At 40.9% G+C, this 21,498-nt stretch overlaps 1 protein-coding gene across 1 annotated transcript; it reads left to right on the forward strand.

Moving 5' to 3' along the window:
• Positions 1–1,280: 1,280 nt before the first annotated feature.
• Positions 1,281–17,047, forward strand: nt5dc2 (5'-nucleotidase domain containing 2). Its single transcript, XM_034131651.1, has 14 exons — positions 1,281–1,684; positions 7,214–7,398; positions 7,491–7,565; positions 7,657–7,712; positions 8,356–8,449; positions 9,563–9,691; positions 10,673–10,733; positions 11,096–11,198; positions 11,296–11,397; positions 11,481–11,562; positions 11,760–11,846; positions 15,255–15,395; positions 15,577–15,641; positions 16,491–17,047. The coding sequence occupies exons 1-14, from the start codon at positions 1,342–1,344 to the stop codon at positions 16,750–16,752; spliced, it is 1,785 nt and encodes a 594-aa protein (XP_033987542.1). The 5' UTR covers positions 1,281–1,341; the 3' UTR covers positions 16,753–17,047.
• The last annotated feature ends 4,451 nt before the right edge of the window (positions 17,048–21,498 follow it).

Below are 21,498 nucleotides of genomic sequence, written 5' to 3' on the forward strand. Positions count from 1 at the left end.
CGCTGAAGTTGGCTTCCGATTCGGCAGTTAAGGGGAAAGTTGAGGGACATTTAATTTACAGCGCTGAGCGAACAATCCCCCGTGTTTGTACCTCTTAAATCGCTGCATAGCCGATTTATTTGGACTAGATTATCCCAGAGAGTCTAAACATTCTTTATAAACACAGTTTTAGATTTGTGAAACCTTTATTCTATTTGTGAAAATACAAAAAAGGGAGATTTCGCTGCTTTTTTCGCATTTAGACCAGGTCCTGATCTAAAACCACTATACACTCATCACATCTGGACTGGATTATCCCAAATAGTCTAACTATTCTTTATAACACAGTTTTAGATTTGTGAAACCTGTATTCTATTTGTGAAAATACAAAAAAGGGAGATTTCAGTGCTTTTTTCCTATTTAGACCACGTTAGACCAGGTCCTGATCTAAAACCACTATACTCATCAAATCTGGACTGGATTATCCCAGAGAGGCTAAGTATTTTTTAACACACAGTTTTAGATTTGTGAAACCTTTATTCTATTTATGAAAATACAAAAAAGGGAGATTTTGCGGATTTTTTTTTTTTTTTTTTTTTTCTCTCTGGCCATTGACTTCAATACATAATTTTTCCGAAATAAGGTCCCATGGAGTTCCACCGTCACTTCCGGGCAAAAATTACGGCCCCGCCCACTTTTGGGGGAAACAACAATTTGAATGGCGATCAAGCCTGAAGCCACAGAGCTCTTCTTTTACTGTCCTTTTTCGTAGAGGAAGTACAGAAAAACGTAACTCTGGATTTATTTTAATGTTTAAGGTGCAATAAACAACACAGCAGCTTGTTGGCATGATAAAACAATTATTTTCCGCCTTGCACTTGTCAGTGTAGAGTAATGCTGGTGAAATGACGGCCTCGCCTACTGATTTTAATTTAACCATATATTGAGCCCAATCGTCGATTTCAAATCATTTAATGTAATTGTTTGCCTGACTGGCCATCGTAATCGGGCTTTTTGAAGATCCAAAAATCCACGGTTTTCTTACATTTCTGATCGGATTGGCAAAAACTTCAGAATGTGTATTGACCGCCATTCAAATGACAGCGTTGTTTTCCCCAAAAAGTGGGCGGGGTCGTAATTTTCGCCTGGAAGTGACGTAGGTGTTACTCTAATCGCGCTGGGAGGTCTTTGGTTCGGATTGGTTGTAGAGACTTCCGACCCTCCCCTCTAAAGAAAAGGGGCGTGGAAATCTGCTGCATGTCTACAAACGTGAGAGCAATTTGTTTTCACATCACATGCTTGCTAGTGCCTGCTTGTATCGGTGGCGATTTTTGTGTTTACATTTTGCACAGTAGCCTAACAATGTATTTTAAGGCTGTGGGCTCAGCATTGGCTCGTACACTGTGGACAAGAGGACAAAGGACACCTCCTGCTGCAACATCCCCCAAAGTGAACAGACTTTCTACAACGTGCAGCGTGTCAAAAAGTTGCAGCTCTGACTCAGACAGACCGAGTGGCGAGGGGCCATCTCCCAGCAGCGAGCCGCCGCACAAATTCACGACTGCCGACAAGAAGCGACCCAAGGAGCCCGTTGGTGCTCCGGGTGTTAATGGTGCCAGAAGAAGGTCATGCACCTCCGCTGCTCCGGTGAGCCAGAGCACCTACCTGTGGGCCCGGTACAACGACACGAAACGGCTGGTTCACGGTAAGCAGAGGGTTCCCACAATTTGTCCCAAAGTCACCCCAAAAACACAGCGACGGTTACCCTCCACGTCCACGTCATCAAGGCTCTCTCAGCCGTTAGTGAGGACATGTTGTTGGAGTGTTTTCATCCTCTTTTATAGTAGGCACACCGGACAGATGACACAACAATGCTTACTGTTCCTCTTTGCAAAGTGCATTTCAGGATAAAAAAACTACTATTTTTGATTAAACTGACAACTTAATATGTAGTTCCACACAGTTGCAATACAACACGCCTTACGTTCGCAAACTAAACATACTAGCTAGCTTATCGGAGCGTGAGTTCACATCACATGCAGTGTTTCCCCTAGGTTTACTGCTTTGGGGGGGTGGGATGGCATTGGGATATATTTTTTTTAAATCCTCTGGAGCAGATAAACTGTGGATTATTGTTATTGATTAATGCATCAGTGTTTCTTCGGGTCAAAAACACTAAACTCACAACTTTATTTAATAAAAGAGCACATGTTCAATGTGAAAAGTGACAGTAGATATAGATTAGTTGCAATTTGGTGCTATATATGTTTTTTTTTTTAAACACCTTGAATTTCAGGGGGGGCGCGGGGCTCCGTTGGCGGGGTAGACAATGGTAGGGGAAACACATGTTTACATTGCAGTCGTCTCTTCTTTGTTTTCAGTTTGTGATTTTGTTGTTTATAAGTCAATCTGAACATTTACATTTTTTTTCTATAACTACTGAAATGGTAAATGTACTGTACTTATATAACAGAAATAAATGGTCTAAATCAGGGTTGCTAACTTTGGGTACCTGGCTGGAGTGAGATTTTGATATCATGGGTTTAATTACAAATATGCGCACTAAATGACTGCTATCGTGTTAGTAGCGGGACCTTAGCATATATATATATATATATATATATATATATGTGTATGTATGTGTATATATATATATGTGTATGTATATATGTGTATGTATGTATATATATATATGTGTATGTATGTATGTATGTATGTGTATATATATGTGTATGTATATATATGTATGTATGTATGTATGTATATATATATGTGTATGTATGTATGTATGTATGTATGTATATATATGTGTATGTATGTATATATATATATATGTATGTATATGTATGTATGTATGTATATATATATATATATATGTGTGTATGTATATATGTGTATGTATGTATGTATGTATGTATGTATGTGTGTGTGTGTGTGTGTGTATGTGTGTGTGTGTGTGTATGTGTATATATATATGTATGTATATATATGTGTATGTGTATATATGTGTATGTATATATATGTGTATGTATATATATATATATATGTGTATGTATATATATATATATATATATATACATATACATATATATACATATATATACACAATATTGGGCACAAAGTTTCATTCACTAATGAAAGTCAAACACATGTTTGTTTCGCTTCCTGTCTGATGAAAGGACCAGGAGTGGCTGGCTGGATCAAGTTAGCTACCTAGCTAGTAGCAAGCACGTTAGTTAGCATTACAGCCGGCTTAGCCTTGTCATTTTTATTAGCCTTAACATGAAGTAGCATTAAGTTAACCAAAGTGTTAAACAGTAGAGTAGTAGTCATATTTTGTGAACCCTTTGAAGAGTACTGTCACACCGGTGTGATCATTCTATAATACACCTTTAAGCCCGGATGCCCCCGAGGGAGAAATGCTAACGCTACATTAACATCGGCGATCTTTAATACTTCATGCTATCTGCACAAATGGTTAACATTGAACATTAAAAAGATCAGGCAGTTCAGGGAGAATCGAAGGAAGGCAGGCAGCTTTGCATGACATTCTTCTGGACGTGTTTCATTGTGGTGATAGTGAGGGTAGTCAATCCCTTGTTTGGCAAGACAGTAGTGACGGCCATCTTGGTGACGTGTGTTGTGGTGCGAGACCAGAGATGTAGTTCATTGAGCGGTTTCACACAAAAAAAGTCTTACTTCACAGTTTTACGGCAAAACATAAATTTTTTTACTTGCAAAATTATCTTTTAAATTGACAAACATCATATGTGTAATTCGTGGCACAATTCAAACGGGATCGAAAGATAACGTTTCTCTCGCCATTGACTTCAATACATAATTTTTCCGAAATAAGGTTCCATGGAGGTCCACCGGAAAGGGAGGGACTTCGCCTCTCTATAGTTTGGGCAGCGTGAGAGTTTGAGATTGAGATTGAGAGTGAAAGCGTGTCACACGCCAGATGCGTGAGAGTTGGCAACCCTGGTCTAAATAACAAATGATTCAGTGGTTTCAAATCTCTTAGAATACAAATGCCCCTTTCACACTAACGCTGTTCCCGTTCTAGCTCCGTGCTTGCGCTCTTCTGGTTCGGAACCGGTTTTTCTTTTCAGCGACCGTTTTGTTCACACCGCCCAGAGCCCGACACGTCACCGTTTACGTCGCTGATTTTCTCCCCAACGGTGTCGGGTCGATGATCGTGTTGATTTTAATCATACGAAGCCAGATTAAATTAAATAACTACTTCTCAACCCTTGTATTTTCTCCAGAGTGCTGTGGTTCATTGTTTATTAATGTATTTCAGCGGCATTTACCGACCGCTGCAGTACTGCCTGCTGTTTGGCATGACAACGCTGTTATGAAAGTTTCTCTGGTATAAAATGGGTGATGTTAGCATAGCAACCAAAGCTAAACTGACTATCTTGACTACTTGTTGCTATCCTATTGTGGCATAAGCCGTTTTCTACAGGCACATTTTACCGGCGTATTTTTCATTATGATTCTACTTGTGATAGTCGGACATGACAACCTGTGCAGCCCATGTATTGATTCAAGGGATGCCAGAAACTGACCATGATCAAAATCGGACAGCCCTGGCGAATATTAATCGATTATTCGCCGCCAAATTTTTAATGTGTGGTTGCGTTCTAGTCACTTTGGTCAGCGCTACTGCTTGTTACAACTTTCATTTGCCGTACTCGCCATAATAAACTGTTATTGCTCAGGTTGTGACGTATGCGGTTCTTGCTTCTAGACCGACAATTTTTTGGTGCTTGGTAAGCACCGGTGTTCGGGGCTTAGAGCCGGCTCGGCTGCGGTGTGAACAGGAAAAAACGGTGCTTATCAGGCTCTAGCTCCGAACCGGCCCTGGAACCGCGTTGGTGTCAAAGGGGCAAAAGTAAACAAGTTCAGATACATTTTGAAATAACACGGTGACTTAAATTGGGCCTCTCCTGGCACAACATTAGCCGCTAGCCAGTACTTAGTCCCCCCCGAACTCTTTAATCCCTGGAACTGTCCTAGTAGATCGCGTTCTCACCGGAATAAGTCCCTGAGGGAGGATTACGTGAATGAAGCCGCTGACGTCACTTCTTCTTCTGCTTTGGGTTTACTGACAGGCCGCAAACAACTTCACGGCATACTACCCCCCGGAGTTGGGGACTGGCTTCAGTAGAAGCTGCTGGGTCGGGTCTTCCGAGTAAATCGCCAGATGCGCCGATACCTCCTCATCACTTCACCGCTCCCATGTTTTCTTTTGTGTTGCCATAAATTAGTCTCTCTCCGTTGGTGCGCTGGGCTAATGCTAATGCGAGCAAATAAAATGGCGGCTTCACAAAACTTTTCGGAGTTTTACGGGGCGTGGTTTGTAATTCGCCCAGCCAATCAGAAATTGTTAGTGTGGCCGACGCACCCACGAACCATTTCCTCCCCAGGAAAGTACCACCTCTATAGCAGGGACTATCTGGGGGTGAAAAGGGTGGCAGTATACGCCGTGAAGTTGTTTGCGCCCTGCCAGTAAACCAACCCGAAGAAGAAGTGACGTCAGCGGATGAGTAATGGAAAGCTTGGACTGTTCAAAACAGGCTCCTGGGATAAATGTGGTCGGTCAGTTTGTATAATAAATCAAAATTGTTCATTTTATTCAAATGCATATCTCTAGTATGGTAACCCTAGAAAAACAGAACATTTTGCAGTGGTCTCTTATATTTAGCCTGAGCTCTAAATAGAGTCAATAGTCCTATCGTGTTCCCCAGGTTATAATGTCCTTAATAGTAAGATACTGCAAAACGTTTTGTGTTGCAATGCTTTTTTTTGTAAATCAAGGTCAAATGTTTCATTCATGTAGCTGATTGTCAATATTTTGAAAATCACCCATTTTTATCAGTATTTATGTATTCATTCATTTATTTATTTAACAGGGACAGTGCACATTGATCAACATTTCTGTAAATGTGCCAGTTAGCCAAGAGGCTATTTTTGGTGACATTAAAATGTCACAATAAATCACTCTATTCCCCCCAATCACGATATCTCTTATGAAAAGGCAATATTCAACTATATTTACTTTTCAGAGTTGTTGTTCTTGCCATGTGGCCCAACCCTACAATTATTCCTTAGTGCATGATCAGCTTTAATCAAACACGTTCTGTTTTTAAATGCTTGCTTTGCTTTGGCATTGAATCAGTTACTGAGAGAAAAAGGTTATATACAAATAATACAGAATAAATGTTTATACAGTACAAAACATCAACTCAGATCATTTATGCAAGCACAGACTTACATCAAAAATATTATGTTCTTTTACTTTATTGCAAAGCTATTGATGTTAAGCTCAACTGAATTCAATTCAAGGCTTTATTGTCATATGCACATTAGCTACAGTGTAGATATATGGCAATGAAAAACTTAGGTCACAGGCTCCTCCAACAGTGCAACATATATATGGATATAAATAAAATGGATAAAATAGTGCAAGAGAAGTAAATACCTAAGAGTTTGGACCGACATAAGAAACTTGGATCTACATTTTCTAGATCTGATCTTTTGAAATATGTAACAGAAACAGAAATATTTGTATAGATTGATTAGAGAGAAACTAGCCTCAGGAATGACACATGCATATCTGCTGCCCAGCTGCAGCCCTTATTGAACTGTCCCATAGCAGAATGACCCACTTTATCCCTTAGACCCTCTGTGGCACTCATTTTCCAGCCAGGGTATTAAAGGCTGTCAGAGGAATAGATCAAAAACTGTTTGTTTAATCTGGGAACATGCATATGCCGCATAGCTGTTATCAAAGTGTGCAACAGTGGAAGGCAAATTCATGAAAAACGATAATGAAAATAACTTTTAAGAAAAGTAGCCTAATGAATTCTAAACGCAAAAGAAAATAATAATATGCTCTTTGTTTTGCAAGGGCTGTAAAAAACTGTTTGGATCGACATACTGTACTTCTGTGAAGAGTTGAAATCTTAGAAGCACGTATTGCACAACCGCACTGAGCCTGCCAACCACACTCGATTGAAAACAGCAGTGGAACAACTGCTTTAGACTCTGCAGAAGTGCATCATCAGCAGGTTTCATTGCACTAGGGAATATTTATATATTTTTTTGTACAGCTTGAATGACCTTATCCTACCTTTCATAAAATACAAATATTGACTAGTGTTTGGTTTCCTTTTCGTTGTTGTAGTTTTCTGTCTAATTTGAATGATGTTTTCCCCTCTGCTCTCAGACATCATCCCACCGGGTGCGTGTAACCTCCTCAACTCCTCCACCATCTATGCCAACAACGAGGTGGACCTGGCTGAAGTGGACATCTACGGCTTTGACTATGACTACACACTGGCTCTGTACTCAAATGCACTCGAAAAAATGATCTACAATACAGCAAGAAACTTCCTAATCAAACACTTTAAGGTGTGTTTTACAGTAGTTGCATCGGATATATTGGCATACAACTGCTTTTAGATTTACGATTAATTCATCCGTTTTGTCCTCCTGCTTGACAGTACCCTGAAGGCATCCAAAGATATGATTACATTCCCAACTTTGCTGTCCGAGGTCTGCACTATGACATCCAAAAGGTAAATAATTTAGCAGGAGAAATGTTTACACTTCTCTGTACAGATAATAACAAGTGGAACTCTTTTTTTGTTCTTCTTTCCTCCTCTTAAGGGTCTTCTGATGAAGATAGATGCCTTTCATTACATTCAGGCAGGAACAGTGTATCGGTAAGAAATTGATATTCTGTTGAGTACCGTTAAATGCGGTTTATGCATGATTCGCTGGCTGCTGTTTGTAAACACAGTTTTCCTTCAAAAGAAGAGAGGGAGAGCATTGGTGGTTTAGCTAGCTGGAAAGTGACTTAAGAGGGAGTGGCGTGAACGAGAACAAAACAGTGATTCAGAGAAATAAAACGTGGTGTTCTGATGGTTGCATTTACATTCTAAAGCCAAAACCTCCTCACACACCCTGCGAAAAGATGTTGCATTGCCTGATTTTGTGTGATTGCAGTTTTATCTCAAGCTTAATATTTTCTGCTGTTAGTGTTAGTGCACTGCAAGTATGTAGTTCACCCCCCCCCCCCCCCCCCCCCCCCCCCTTTGGGTGAACAGACACACAGATCTGCATATCTTCACATCCATGACGCAGACAGAGCCAAAGAGAGAGACAGATAAGAATGTAACTTGGTCACCAAGTCCCGACCAAATCTGCACTCTGTTATTGGCACAGGAAGAGGAAATCACCGGCAGAGGGCAGCGTCATAAGTGATGATAGAGAGGGATTACTTTTGTATGAGAATAATAGTTTGGTCGACTGATGTTTTGTTTAATGTTGAGCTCAAGTGAATTCATTTATTTTCGATGTCTCCAGGGGACTGAGCCCAGTGCCAGATGACGAGGTCCGTCAGCTCTATGGGGGGACTTTCCATGTCCCACTGCAGCAGGACAGTGGCTTCTATGGAAAAGTGAGGAGGATTTGTTTCTTTTTTTTTTACAATTACAGAGTGCACAGTAACATTAATACCATCAGATAATCTAATGTATATCAGGTTGGTTTTAAATGTTTGCAATCATTTAAAATAGTTTGTTTGTGGAACTGCCTGACGCGGTTTATCTTTATTTAGTTATTTTTCTTGTATTGAGACATGTTCAGAAGGTCTCTTCTCTGTAAAACATGTTTGTTTTGGCACAGATGAGAAAGCTCCTCTTAACTTGTCGGCCCAACAGATCTGATTATAATCTCATCCGGTCACTCCCAAATGAATCGGGATTAAATCTGTAACTGTCCACAGATATTTTTGATGTCTGGCTTTGTTGTGACATAAGCGCAACATCTCATTTGTACCATTGTCGTCACGCAAGCAGGAAGACTGAGTTCCAGTCCCTAAAAGCTGACTGCAGTAACTCTGTGTCTTAAATAATTTGTGTTCCGTTATGACTTTTTAGATCTGCACTCAGTCAGTCATGAAATGTCCTAAGGTTTACCATACTTATTTTCTAATTAGAAGCGATTTGGTCTTGAGTTTCAAAAAGTGCTCTCCTTCACCAGGAAGTATGCCCTCCCCCATTCTCGAATACTCCTCGAAACATTCCTATCCAAAATAGTTCTGGTTCAACTCTTATTTCATTTTGGGTCTCTGTTTTCTGGGTAGCCTTTTAATGGGCACTGATTGTAATACAAATGGTTCATTTTGTGATTAGAAGTCACATTTTACATGCTCACACACATTAAATTACATTACATTGCATTTAGCTGACGCTTTTATCCAAAGCGACTTACAATAAGTGCATTCGACCAAGAAGATACAAACTTGAAGAAAACAGAATCATATAAGTACATCAGGTTTCATAGAGCCAAAACATTTCAAGTGCTACTCAACTAGCTTTAGATAAGCCAGTCCTTTATTAGTATATAAGTGCTTTGTTAGTAATTTTATTGCTCGAAGTGGAGTCGAAAGAGATGAGTTTTTAGTAAGCGCCGGAAGATGTGTAAGCTTTCTGCTGTCCTGATGTCAATGGGGAGCTCATTCCACCATTTCAATTAATAACCCCACATTTAAATCTATTTTCTATCCCAGGGACCAAAGATTAAGCAGTTCATGGATATTTTCTCCATTCCTGAGATGAATCTCTTGGCTTCAGCAAATGATTTTTTCATCTGCAACGACATCGACTACGATCCAGTTCACCTCTTTAAGGACGTCTCGGTGAGAATGCCCTCCAACGGTTGTTTATTCATTTCTGCACCCGAGGTTTTAGTGTGTTGCCTCTACCTGTGGCTCATACTGAGAAGCATACTGACCCAGTGGGTTTGACTGTTTTCTTTGGATGGAGGCTCAGGAATCTGCTGAGCTCAGTAAAACCTTCCAATTGACTCATGTATAGAACAAAAAACAATAAGTTATTTTCCTCTTGGTCCTGAGATGCCAGGATCTCTAGTTACTGGGCACTAGAGCTCACATTTTTTAAAATTAAAACATCAGGTTTTCATATAACGGTGCGTCTACACAGCAGCGTTAAAAAAATCTTGAAACGCTTCTGCCCATTCACTTTGAATGGGGTGACGTCACTTTCCCTCACTTTTTGCCGAAATGCATTGTGGGCAGGCGAGCGGAGATTTTCAGGATTTTGAGGATTCAAAGTTGAACAATGTTCAACTTTTGAGGCTGAGGTGGAAGCGTCAGCCAATCAAATCCCGTGTACGCAAATCTGACAGTTCAAGCTCTAGCCAATCAAACGGCGTGTATGCTGGGAGAGACATACCGCAGGTCATTTCCTCATATTCCAAAAAATGGAGGAGAAATTAGCGGTAGGGAATCACCCGGTGCTTTATGACCAGACCTACCGGGATATAAACCGGAGGAGCCAGGCATGGAGGGAGGTGGCAGAGACAGTGGTAGGTTTTCGCCTGTTTTGGGGAGTTTATATCCAGTTTACTTCGGGCTTTTTTGCTTCGTATGTCGCGGGCGGGAGATTCATGTGATTGGTTGCTCGCAAAAAATCCTCAAGCTTCAGATACGCCCACCTCCAAGATTTTTTTTAACGCTGCTGTGTAGACGTACCGTAATGGTTAATTTCTGTAGTTTAGACCCATCTCTCAGCAGAATATACTCATGCTAGATCAGGAACGTATCATGAAATGTTAAGATCTCATGTGAAGCCTCTATGTAACACTTTTTAATCTTCAGGAAGCGATTGGCATGGTTCACCTGCAAGGCTACATGTACAAATGGGTCATGGAAGATCTTGGTAAGACTTTTTTTCCTTAATTTGAATCACTCTAGGGCCACAATCTTGTATTATGATGGTCATTTGAAGATATAGTAACTTTTTCTGGCAATTCAATAAATAGTCTACTGTATATAATATAAGTACATGGTAATTTTCAGCTACATGTTTATCTGATGTTATGTTACATTCCTGCACACAAATACAGTGTGATAAAGTTAAGATTATAATCTGATTTAATGGCAGTCCAGTTTGTTAATTGACCTAATGTCAACTGTGATACGATTTTAATAATGATATTGAATCATCAAGCCATTACTGAACATAAAATACCATTACAACATCATCTTATGCTTCTGAGCTCTCTTTATCTTTCCTTATAGATAAGTATATTCTGAGAGGAGAGGAGACAGACGCTGTTTTGCACCGATTGGTCAGTAAAGGAAAGAAACTGTTCCTCATCACCAACAGTCCCTTCAGCTTTGTGTAAGTGTTGGTTGTCTGTCAGCTGTGAGTCCACTCTGACATAAAAAGGGGGTGTTTCAATCTGTCATTCTTATATTGTTTGTTTTCCTGTGTGCAGGAATAAAGGAATGACACACATGGTGGGAAAAAACTGGAGAGACTTCTTTGATGTTGTCATTGTCCAGGCAGAAAAACCTCACTTCTTCACTGATTGTATCAAGTGAGTAAATATTTTGGAAAAAGTGGTGAACAGACTGTGATCATCAGGTTCTGACATGTCCTTAAAAATGATTTCTCCTAAAGACCCTTCAGGCGCTTGGATAGTAATGGAAACCTTCAGTGGGAAAAGATAAACAGTCTGGACAAAGGAGAGATCTACAAACAGGTCTGTATTTCTATTATTGTTATCCTACAGTATCCTTTCCCTCAATCAAAATGATTCCTTATGTTTGAGTTGTCCCTGATCCTCTAATAATAAGACTACTTTTTCTCTATTTTGTATCTGTTTTGACATGTTTTAAATGTTACAGGTTTTGACTTGGTTGTATAATATTTTAATACTGAACTTCTTTTGTGTTTTAGGGAAACCTGTTTGACTTTCTCAGACTGACAGGGTGGACAGGATCAAAGGTCCTTTACTTTGGAGACCACCTCTACAGTGACTTGGCTGTAAGTGTAAAAGAAAGGCAAGACCATCACTAATGGTTCACTGCAATAATGATCCATAGTGTGACTAACTGTTTTTGTGAATATTAGGATTTTTTAATGTATTTAAGGCACATTCCACAAATCTATTTAGCAGTGGGAATCATACTTTTTAAAATTGCATTAATATATTATTTATAGTTCAAGCCCTGTCAAACGCATGCAGACAAAGACATACAGACACACACTCACAGAAGCCCATTATCTCCACCTATCAAAGTCAAAGTCGGCTTTATTGTCAAAAATTCTACATGTGTTATACATCCAGAAATCTCGAAATATCGTTTCCCGCAGTCCTACAGTGTGACATGTATACACAAAACAAAAAGGGCCTAGATAAACGGGGTATACATTTATACAAAACAAAGAGCCTAGATAACCGGGGTATACAGTTTAAAATGCCAATAATATATTTATTAGTGTTCAAAGTACAGTTTCAGTGCAGTAGTAGCGGAGATGGGCAGAAAAGTGACTGGTGCTGGATGAGGGAAGGTTGTGTGTGTGGGGGGGAGGGTTAAAGTCCAGGACCATTTGGGGCAGGGGAGAAGGGTGGGAGGCAGGGTGGAGAGTTCAGGCGAGAGATGTCAGAGGGAGGGAGGGAGGGAGGGGAGAGAGTTCAGCATCCTGACCGCCTGGTGGAGGAAGCTGTTGCCCAGCCTCGAGGTGCGCGAGCTGAGGCTGAGGAACCTTCTTCTTGAAGGCAGGAGGCTGAAGAGGCTGTTGGAGGGGTGGGTGGAGTCACCCGCAATGCTGAGTGCTTTGCGGGTGAGGCGGGTGTTATATATGTCCTGTAGTGATGGGAGTGAGGGACCGATGATCCTCTGGGCAGAGTTCACAATGCGCTGCAGGCTCTTGCGGTTGGAGGCGGTGCAGCTTCCAAACCACAGCGTGATACAGCTGCTGAGGATGCTCTCGGTGGCGCCTCGGTAAAAAGACAGCATGATGGAGGGTGATGCTCCGGCTTGCTTGAGCTTCCGGATGAAGTACAGGCGCTGCTGGGCTTTCTTCGCTAGTGCGGTGGTGTTGTTTTCCCAGGTGAGGTCATCAGTGATGGTCACACCAAGGAATTTGGTGCTGGTCACCTGCTTCACAGCAGCGCCGTTGATGGTCAGGGGGAGAGGGGGTCGGCGGTGGGTTCTCCTGAAGTCAACAACTATCTCCTTTGTTTTCTCCAGGTTGAGGAAGAGGTTGTTATTTTGGCACCACAGGGCCAGCTGGTTCACTTCCTTCCTGTAGTTAGTCTCATCGTTGTTGCTGATGAGACCCACCACAGTAGTGTCGTCTGCAAACTTCACGATGTGGTTGGAGCTGAAGTTGGGTTTGCAGTCGTGGGTCAGCAGAGTGAAGAGAAGGGGGCTGAGCACACATCCTTGGGGGGCCCCGGTACTCAGTATAAGGGTGTTTGAGGTGTTGTTGTTGACCCGTACAGCTTGTGGTCTCTGTGAGGAAGTCCAGCAACCTGTTGCAGAGAGAGGGGCTGAGGCCCAGGTCTGTACGTTTTTGTACAAGCTGCTGGGGGATGATAGTGTTGAATGCTGAGCTGAAGTCTATGAATAGCATTCTGACATATGGGTCCTTAGTCTTAGTCTTAGCCTTAGTGTTAGTGTCCAGGTGTGTGAGGGCTGGGTGGAGAGCGGAGGAGATTGCATCCTCTGTGGACCGTTTAGCTCGGTAGGCAAACTGAGATGGGTCCAGCGATGGGGGGAGGGTGGATTTGATCTGCTTCATGACCAGCCTTTCGAAGCACTTCATGATGGTGGAAGTTAGTGCAACGGGGCGGTAGTCGTTGAAGCCGGATGGAGATTACTTCTTTGGCACTGGAATGATGGTGGTTTCCTTGAAGCACGAGGGAACAACAGCCTGGCTCAGGGAGATGTTAAAAATGTCTGAGTTCTTCTGCGCAGTCCCTCAGCACACGACCAGGAATGTTGTCAGGTCTTGCAGCCTTGCGGGGGTTAATCCTCAGCAGTGTGCTCCTCACACTGGCTGGTGAAAGACGCAAAGCCTGGTCGTCGGGGGGGGGGGGGGGGGGGGGGGGGTTTCTGCGCAGGTGTGTTGTTCTGTGCTTCAAAGCGTGCATAGAAGCTGTTGAGGTTGTTGAGCAGGGAGGTATTACTGTCACAGGTCTGTGGCGGTAGTTTGTAGTCTGTTAGGGACCTTATGCCCTGCCACAGGCTCCGTGAGTCCCTGCTATCCTTGAAATGTCCAGTAATTTCTCGGGTGTATTCTTGTTTTGCTTCCTGATGCCACGGCCTGGCTGCTTTCAGCCCAGCTGGATCTCCAGCTCTGAAGGCGATGTTGCAGGCCTTCAGCAGCGTGTGGACCTCCCCTGTCAGCCATGGCTTCTGGTTAGCCCGGATGGTGATGGCTCTGTTTTGTGTCACGTCGTCAATGCATTTGGTGATGTAGCCGGTGACTGTCTCTGTGTATTCTTGTATGTTGGTGTGATGGTTGTATGTGGCTGCCTGCTTGAACATGTCTGACTGGGTCTGTAGTGTCAAAGCAGTCTGAGTGCAGCTGTGCTGTCCTCTGACCACACCCGAACCTGTTTTGAAACCGGTTTGGTGGCTTTTACCCTGGGTCTGTAGGCCGGTTCCAGCAGAACAGTGAGGTGGTCAGAGAGGCCGATGCCTTGTATGCTCCCTTGATGTTGGTATAGCGCAATTCTGAAAAATCCCAAACATTTGGGTGGGGCCTGAGAGGCTGTTAAAGTTAACAGTTAAGTTAAATATGTAAACACCAGATGGCAGTAAAGACTCCCTGATATTTAAAGTAAATAAATAATGTCATGTGTGTAGAAGGTATACCAACGCAGTAACAGATAAAAACATGTATACATTTTTTATCAGCCCAGTTTTTGGAACGAGATTCTTAAATGTCTAAAGTTCAGGCTATTTTGTTATCTCTGTTTGCACAGATAGAGGTTGTTAAATGAATAATAAACAAGCAACAACATGCTGTTATTGATTCACTCATTACATTGATTACATGTCATTTGTTAGACGCTTTTATCCAAAGCGACTTGCATACATTCAGTACTGTGGACAATCCCCACAGGAGCAATTTGGGGTGAAGTGTCTTGCCCAGGGACACAACGACATGCTGACTGCAGTGGGACTCAAACTTGCTACCCCCTGATTCGAAGTCCAGCACACATAAAACAAATATATCCACAATGGGTGAAACTAAATATTCCCCCTTAATATTATACTGCTTGTCTGCTAGATAAAGACTTCTTAATTTCTGAATGCATTCTTCTAACTGCATATAAAAAGATGTTAAAGCTACTTGTAAATGCCTTCTCTCAGAATACTACCATCAGTTGCTGTACATGTCAGAGTTTGACCAAAGCATTGTCCCGTGTTGTGGTAGGACCTGATGTTGCGTCATGGCTGGCGTACAGCAGCCATAGTGCCTGAGCTGGAGAAGGAGACCAAAGTGGTGAGCACAGACCGCTACGCTGTGAGCCTCACCTGGCTCCAGGCTTTAACCGGACTGATGGAACGTCTGCAGGTGAGAAGTGAAACCTTGGATTGTATGGGGCTCTTTATCAGCAAATAAGCATTGATACATGCAAGTCTTAGTCCTAATCAACCCCATCCAATGTGTTTAGAGTTAAAAGAGACAGACGTTGGCATACAGTAGCTGGCAGTTTTGATCAGACTGTGATTTTTGCTGTTCTTTATTATTTCAGATACACAGGGACTCAGAGTCCCAAAAGATTTTCGAGGAATGGCAACAAGAAAGAGAAGAACTCAGGTGAGTGCTGTCACCTTAATCCATCATCAAAGCTCCCAGTCTTCCCATTGACCCTGCTTTCATCACATATGTGACCTGCTCTATCGAAATCAGTCGGGAGTCACAACGGCTCATTTCAAAATAAATGTGGATTTGCGTAAAAAAATATATTTTTTCGGGGTTCAGGTTTGATTTTAAATAAACAAAGTCTTGGCTTTTATTTCCAAAATCACACGATAAATACATTTTTGAAGCTTGTAAATGGAAGATGACAGCTCTCACTCGCCACTCTGCTGTTCCACAGCGCTGCTTCCCCTCCCTCCGGCTGAAGTTATGAATGTAAGGCGTATAGTAATCATAGATAACACGGCAGGGTCCGTTACAGTTTGTTTTCATCTGATTTCAAATAAACAAAGTATTGGCTTTCAGAATATTAATTATTGAGAGTTTGCTTGTTCTTAGCCTGATTATTGCTATTTTATGGTACTTTATAGTTCTATTCCTCTACATTTACTTGACAGCTTGTCACTACTTACTTTGAAAGTTAAGATTTTAAGAACCTATAATGATCATTCAAACCATGATGCATGCGTGTACTATTTCCTATGATAAAACTGTACATAAAGTAGGTATAATTAGCTCCACCTCAAGCAGCTACATACTTAATATCCTATTTACATGTTTATGCATCAAAAATCTATTCACACTTTTGGGGACTATTAATTGACTTGTTATTGAGTTCAAATACATTTTTGTGTTACTTTAACACTTTACTTTTGAGTAAAAGTAGTATCTCAATACTCCACCAGATATTTTAATTCATACATGCTTCAAATCATATCAAATGATACCATAATCTTTATGTTGCAGGGTGATGACAAAGAACTTGTTCAACCCTCAGTTCGGCAGCATCTTCCGAACGTGTCACAACCCCACCTACTTCTCCAGACATCTGTCTCGTTTCTCAGACATCTACATGGCCTCCCTCAGCTGTCTCTTAAATTATGACGAGTCGTACACGTTCTACCCCCGCCGCACCCCCCTGCAGCACGAGGCCCCGCTGTGGATGGACCAGCTGTGCACAGGATGCATGAAGATGCCTTTCCTGGAGGAGATGTCTCAGATTCGATGAGACCAGTGCTCCCGTCAGAGTCTGATTTATTTTGTATTTACAGTTTATTTGATGGCTGGTGGATTCCTTTTCTTCTTTTGTTTGCGTTTATATAGTAAGGTTTCTTTTAGGTCAAGAAGGTCAAGAAGGTCCCGCACAACTCCTTGTTCTAAACAGTGACCCACTTCCCCAATGAACCCACTAAAGGCTGCTGTAGATTTAGCTTTGTCCAGAGAGCATGCATTTTCAATGTAGAAAAGTACTGTAGAGCTATTGTCGCACAAAACAACTAATAAATAAATAAATACATATCTGACATGTGTCGATTTCTTATTAACACATCACATTTTTTACAAAACAATAACACATTTTGAAATACCAAGTATACCGTTTTGTCAAGATGTACATATCTCCAATGTACTCGACGACAACATTTTGTCTGTATAAAAAGAAAAATATTACTCTTAATTGTATTTTGTGTGAATATTTAAAATATAGAAACACACAAATCATTCTGAAAAAAAGATACATAAAAAAGTTAATATAATACATATTTTTAAACAGGAAGGGGATATTTCTCCGGTGGCGAAGTTTGTAAGGAGGATACCAAACCAAATCAATAATCACTTGAATCTGACAATCTTTTTTAAAACCCTTATCATCTTTAAGTACAGGGAAATACATGGAGCTTGACAGATTTCAGTAGTCCAAAAATCACTGTTTTGAAGGCTAACATGTTCGAGTGTGATGAATATAATTGGGAGGAATCAACAGAGATACACACAGACATTATCATATAATATAGGCAAGTTGAAATGAAGCATGTTACTTTTAATATTATTATGATCAGAATGAGTACAGCCCAACATTGAAAATAGCATTAATTAAATACATGTGTTGTGCGTCACGTGTTGTCAAATCCCAACGTGATTGGTCGTCGGTTGCTAAGCAGCGCAGCCTCCATTCATGCCTGCTGTACTCGGCATCAGCAACTCATTCACTTCCAGCCGCCTGCTGAAGACAGGAGCTAAGGTACTGTACTCTGCATGCTAAATAACACGAGGTGTGGACCACATATTCATATGGGGGCGTTGTTATTAAATGGCGTCGTGTGTGTAAATAATTGTAGCTGAATATACATTTAAGGAGAAAAAGGTAGCGCTTTTGGCTAAGTTTTGTAGCTGTCCCATGCAGGAATTGGTGTGGCTGCTGCTCATGTTATTCGGGCAGAATTGCTACACGCACGTCTGTTTTGATGTTACGAGGCATACATATGTGTTGCATCTTCTTTTTATGCTTTTATGAGTTTGGTTTTAAGAAGGCCTTTTAGTTTCTTCGCTGGAGTTTTTGATGCGAGTCCGTTGTGAAGTTGGGTTTGTCTTCAGAAATGTAGCCTTGTACTATAGTGATTTTTTGCAGGTCTTTCCACAGGAGTGTTTGGTAGAGAAAACCTTTCTTTTGACTAGCGTTTTGCAATAACGGTGTTTTCCCTCCACTTCGTCAATCCAAAAAAATATCAAAATGCATCTTTATACTATTAATATCTTGACACATTTTCATGAACTGAAAGGTCTTAAAAACTGAAATTCTTCCATATTTTGTGAAAATGTGTTAGTTGATTTCAATCCCTTATATAAATTGTATATAAGTGGTCTCTTTGAATTGCACAGTGGCCTTTTCTCCATTTATGTTGTTTCCTAATGTCACGTTTGATAGCATTTCCTTCCGCTATGCTTTCTACGTAGGAAGACGCCATTAAATGTCATTTCAGTGATAAATTGCACCTTGACATTTAGTTTTCAAGGTTTATAGATTTGTGTTACATTTGACATAATGACATTTTCTCAACATCGCTATCTCTGAGTTTCAGGAATTCCTGTTTACTGTATCTTTTCTCACATCAGAACCCCTTTCGGGCACAATGCTTGTTGGCTGCTCCCAGTGTTGAATTATTTCCAGTTATGTTTTTTTTTTAGAATGAAGCACATTCCTTACTTTAATATATCAAGAACTAGATTCCAATGTTTGTTGATATGTCTTAATTGGTAAATGTATATATTTGCAATGCTGCCTGGTGTTTCTGAAGCTGCCAAGATGATCTTTTGCTGACCTCTTTAAATGTGTTCATGTATTTAAGTAAACCTTAAGCCTTGAATTTCGACTTGTTGATTGATAGAGAAACATTTAGGACAGTCTCTGGCTCCATCCTGGATTCTCTAGCTGTAGCCAACCTGTTCACTGCTTCTCCATCATTTCATTTTTATCTTTCCAATTCTCCCATTTCCATCCTCACTCCTTCATTTCCTCACCTTTTAAATCTCCCAACCCATTTCCATATTGAACCCTCCCTCCCAGGCTTGATATCTTTATGCTTCCAGATGAGTGCCTCCGTGTGTCACTGTGTTGGCAGAGGAGGCAGTGCTCTCAGAGGTTTGTGTGTTCTGGCAGCCATTCCCTCCACACAGCAGCCTTTTCTATTATTAAATGTACCAGGACTTGTCTTTTTGCAGCTGAGCACGATCTCTGCTCAGTGTAGGAAGATTTCCCTCATGCAGATCATGTTCCCGTATCCCTCTTGAAACTAAAAACAACAGAAGCCCTACAGAAAACACTGATTTATTTAATTTTTCTATAATTATTCTGCAAAATCCTTATAAAACAATAACATATTTGTGAATTCATGAGGTTCTGGGAGGATGAGCAGTGTAGAGAGACCTGAAGGCACACTCTAATTGTCGCCTGTGAATGTGCTGTAGTGGGGCAGCCCCAAGCCTGCAGTTGTGTAATCAGATCTCATGATAAACAATTAGTCTGTAATGAATGAGGTTAAATACCCATTAGCCCACATATTTCTGTAGCTGTGTGTCATCAGGGTGATACAAGATTAATAACATGTCAGAAGTAACATGCAACATGTAAAGATGACTAATCGGCACGAATGGTGATCATGCAGTGCTCACAACTGGGTGTACAGTTATAGTACAGACAGATGTATCCATTTTTAATTAGGATGTTAAACATTTAGCAAAATTACATTAACTACTGCAAGTAAATGTAGTCCGTTCATTTTCTAATATATATGCACTAACTCCCAGACTTTGCATCAGTACATGCAAGAAGTTAAAGCACACGAATGGTTATGGTGTAAATGCTAAAACAAAAATAGATGAATACCGCTATGATGGTAAGAATTGGTAATGGGAAAAACTAAACAACCTTATTGGTTGCGTGTTAAACAAATAGCTTTCAAAATAATAATTTGGGACATTTTCATGTAAATCTACATGTCAATGAATGGCAAGAAATACTTCATAGTCATATCATGTCTTTGGTAGATATTTAACCAAACAACAGATTTAGCACTGCACTCCTTCAACATTGTCATACTCACAATGGACATTTATAAAAAAAGATCAAATTCATGCAGCAGAACCAGAAATGTCATCTTATTACATGCATTCTTCTTTCGTGAGCGCTGGCAGTTCAGTCAGAGATGCAGATGTGTTATAGCTATAGCAGCCGGGGGGTGGGCATATGCCTCAAGCAGAGATGAGAATAGGCTGCAGAGGGCTGGTTAACTCGCTCCTTTCTCACTCTGTCACCTCCAGGTTCTTTTTGCATTCAGCCCGAAACACTAACTCAATTTGCACCACTTGAGGAAAGACTCTGCACAGCTAACAACCTTTTTCACATAGTACTCCCAAGACTTGTAAACAGAGATGAATGAGCCTCAGTTCTTCTACACTATATTTAGTTTTTGGTACAATCGTTACTATCTCACTACAGCTGTTATCCCGCTTTGATTACGAATTCAAGATTATAAATTATAAGTGTGCAGAGATGCTGCAACAAGGCGGGTTAACAACAATAACAGACAATACTATCTATTTTTAATGTCACTTCACTAGAAGTAGTTCAATTAATTATTTTCAATTTTTTTTACGGGCATATCTTTCTGAACTTTTGAGCCTGCATTGTATGAACAGGGTTCTTTTGACTGTCCATATATACAGTTTAATTGCATGCTTGATAGTCCTATTGCCCTCTATGTTTCATCCAGTTGTTTTATTCCTATGACTTGGACCTACAGCTGATGAATGACCTCAGTAGCCCATTAAAGGGTTCGAGCATCGTGCAGTTTCTCCTCTCATGACTGTCTAAAAGGAATCAGTGAAAGCCTCTGAGCTTCACCCAGTTTCCACATTTTATATGGATTATTTATATGCAGGTTTATGCGAGGCCATCGGCTGCTCCTGAGACTCTCAGCCACTCTTTCATCATCATACATGTGGGTGCCCCCCCCCGGCACTGTAAGTATCCTCTCCTACAGTGCTCTTGCCCTCTCATGTTATAGTTTGATGTCTAATATAATGAACCCTTTTGTAAATGACAGCCCTGTCTGTGGGGTCTGAAACACAAGCATGTGCTGTGATTAACAGTCAGTGGGTCACAGAAGGGCAGTACATGAAGACGTGTGTAGTGTGAACGTGAAGAAAGGAGAGAGAAAGAGTAGACAGCAGGGATATTTATAATCAACCAGATTGTACTTATTATTTTGTTTTAGTCGTGCATGTTCCCCTCCTTCGCCCCTATATCGAATGTCATTCTGTTTCCTTTCATAAGGTGGCATCTTGATTATAGAGTTGTCGGCGTCACAAGCAAGCAAACAATATTTAAAACCATATGTTCATACTTGAATGTTTTTTTTTTAGAGATAGGAGGCATCATTTCCCTCCCTGATTAATTATTCATCCGCAGTCTGCATTT

Source organism: Trematomus bernacchii, unplaced genomic scaffold, assembly GCF_902827165.1.
Source record: "Trematomus bernacchii unplaced genomic scaffold, fTreBer1.1, whole genome shotgun sequence".
In the NCBI taxonomy this organism is placed as follows: Eukaryota; Metazoa; Chordata; class Actinopteri; order Perciformes; family Nototheniidae; genus Trematomus; species Trematomus bernacchii.